The sequence below is a fragment of the Acyrthosiphon pisum genome, unplaced genomic scaffold, assembly GCF_005508785.2.
Source record: "Acyrthosiphon pisum isolate AL4f unplaced genomic scaffold, pea_aphid_22Mar2018_4r6ur Scaffold_21749;HRSCAF=24772, whole genome shotgun sequence".
Taxonomy (NCBI): Eukaryota; Metazoa; Arthropoda; class Insecta; order Hemiptera; family Aphididae; genus Acyrthosiphon; species Acyrthosiphon pisum.
In genome coordinates this window covers 32,650-35,577 of record NW_021771248.1, presented here as the reverse complement: position 1 = coordinate 35,577, position 2,928 = coordinate 32,650, and the positions used below count along the sequence as shown (strand labels likewise).

Below are 2,928 nucleotides of genomic sequence, written 5' to 3'. Positions count from 1 at the left end.
CTCGATATTCCGGCCGCTGACCAAGGATAATAATATTAAGGCGAAACACATGTATATAGTGTTATAATATGTATATATATATATATAAATGTACCATATGTGTGCGAGATCGGAGATTCTTGTCACACCCAAATTGTGTTACACATATCATTATTATTATTATTATTGTTAAATTTGCTTTGTACTTGTGCCGTACCATACATATATATATATATACATCATCAAATATTATAATATTCATTATATTACATTTTAGTAAAAAAAAAAGACACGTATTTATTTTATTATTTCATTTATTACAAAAACATAATTACATCTATATTATAATGTGTATTATTTTATATAATATATAAGCGTCGTATTCATCCTATGGTAAAATGCATACACAGATATACCGTACAAGGTTTGGATGCATTTCAAGCAGATATTATATGTCATACTATATTATAGTTTTCTAACTTCACCGGTAAACGGGTTGTATTGAATCACGCGATCGTGAATCACCAGACAGTAGGCAGCCGTGTTAGCGGGAAAGTTATTGGATGCTTCTATTTCAAGACGCAGATCTACGTTAGAAATTTTCGCATCGTCGCTTTGTCGCAAACAATCTATGCAGATAAATGGTCCCAACTCTTTATATTTTTCTCTCTACAGGCACGGTTGGGTTATCCCTACGGTTATCCCTCTCGTAATAATGTTTTTGGAAATCGATATAATTTTGATGGAACATCGTAAACAGGTTTTTGTCGAAACTCTCGTTGAAATCCTCGTACGGGTATTCGACCGAATTAATATATGCTTTAACGTTTGTCAGCGAACATGCATCGTAATCACCGCTATAACCGTCCGACACGCTTCCCGGTGTATTGGTGAGAAAAGCGATTATTAAAAACCTATGTTTTTCAACCTGCGAACAAGTTTTAACCATCCAAGAGTGTTTGCTCGTTTGTGGTAGATTCGGATAAACGCAAAGTTCCCAATTTCGAAACGCACAATTTATCATTTTTTTGCTATCAATGATTTTCATCAGCTTCAACCTCTCCCGATCGTCGACTTTGATCACTGGTACTTTCCACAACACTCGCGTTAGCTCAACTTTGACTTTAGCCACCATTGTCTTAACCGTCTCGGTAGCCATGTCACCGCCTACCACGCTGGTGTATTGTAGTGCGCTCGCATCCGTCATCGATCTGTTCAATATCAGTTGTTGACTACAATTTATCAATATACGTTTGTAGTCGTCGCAGAAACCGAAAACGTGTTTTAACGGAATACAACCGCTGAACGTATCGTCTTTCATGAAATTAGGATTTTTGTTAGTGATATCCCAAGCAGCGTTTTGTAAGATATTTGCATCGGCGGGTGAGTACGAGCAATACCCCTTCATGGCACTGGTAATCCCAGGTTTCTTAACCCGCTGTACTTCTGTAGAGTTTATTTCGTATTTCGTCTCGGTAAACAAATTAGTCAAACCGTTATGTGCTATAGTTATCTGAGTTTTAAGTCCTTCAGGTCTTGTTATTTTGCCCTCTATATAGATAAAACTATCACTCGGCAGTGTGTGTGCATCGCGATTCTGAATAGATATCCGAATTTCATCGCCATTGTTTAGCGTGGACGAGGAAAACGGTAAAAAAGAATGTAAAAACATTTCGCGTATCGGAGATTCGTTGACATACGCCCCGCCAACGTCCAAGAAAGATTTGTCCATAGTGTGTGCGTAATATTAATATGTAATATATATTTACTTGGCGGCAATTAAGCGTAAAAATTTACGATTGACTAATGTCAAATTTTTATTTTTTTTAATATTATTAACTTTTTTACGAACAACGACCTCGGTGTACTGTGGTGTGTGTCTGACGACAGCCGTAGCTTTAATGCGGGAGCCGCCATTAATGACCGCGTATTTATCGACATTAAACTTCAAACCCATTTTTTATAAGGAGCCGAACGTTCACAGTTTCACCGCGAAAATCAATTGATTTTTTGTCACGCCTGCACCGAAAGTTTGGTTTTCGACCACGGTTGAAGCGTTCGAAAGCGTCCTTTTTCCGTCCAGCGGGCGGAAAAGAGGAAATCCCCAAAAGTGCCGGGCGGAAAAGAGGAAATCCCCAAAAGTGCCGGGCGGAAAAGAGGAAATCCCCAAAAGTGCCGGGCGGAAAAGAGGAAATCCCCAAAAGTGCCGGGCGGAAAAGAAGAAATCCCCAAAAGTGCCGGCCGCCGGGCGCGTATCCCCTGCACAACCAGAAACTAAAATGTATACCTACCACGGTTCTTACAAAACATATTAGTATTAGTATAATAATCTTATCAGTTACAATAATAAAATATACAAAGTGAAAATTGTAATTTTGAAATAAAATAAAATGTCTTCCATGAAATTGTTTTTGTAGAATAGTCTATAATTGTTGCGTAGATCTCTGCATAACCTTTTCCATGAACGCAAGGGCGTGACAAAAAATAGTATGTGTGACTCGCGCGGGAAGGCCATTTCAGTCTTTGGCGAAATGCGGCACTCGCCTACGGCTCGTGCCGCACACGACGCCCGCGACTGAAATGGCTCACTTCCCGCCCTTGCCACACAATATACTATTCCGTTTTGGTCAGTCAACGAAACTCGCACGTAATCAATCGTATTTGTTTTCAGTTTATAAAGCACACAATACTTCGGTATTTCGACTATTTTATAACCAGGCGGGACGACCGGATAAAATTCGTGTATCGTGTGCGATTGCCGACCGTTGTCGAATGAACCCAAAGCCAAGTTGCATTCGACTTTTATCGTGTTGACATTCATAATTTTCACCACACGATCGGATTCATGTCTACGATCTTGCGCCAAAATTCGCCTATCGAAGCCCAAACGGTGCAATGCTATCGCCAACTTTTAAGTCGATTTCACTATTACAATGCAGCGTACATTTA

The 2,928-nt window shown here is 39.4% G+C and overlaps 1 protein-coding gene across 1 annotated transcript; it reads right to left on the bottom strand.

Annotated features, from left to right (window-relative positions):
- Positions 1 to 634: 634 nt before the first annotated feature.
- LOC103308810 lies at positions 635 to 1,711 on the bottom strand. The gene has a single exon (XM_008182882.1). It carries the CDS (start codon positions 1,709 to 1,711, stop codon positions 635 to 637), a length of 1,077 nt encoding a protein of 358 aa, XP_008181104.1.
- Positions 1,712 to 2,928: the final 1,217 nt, after the last annotated feature.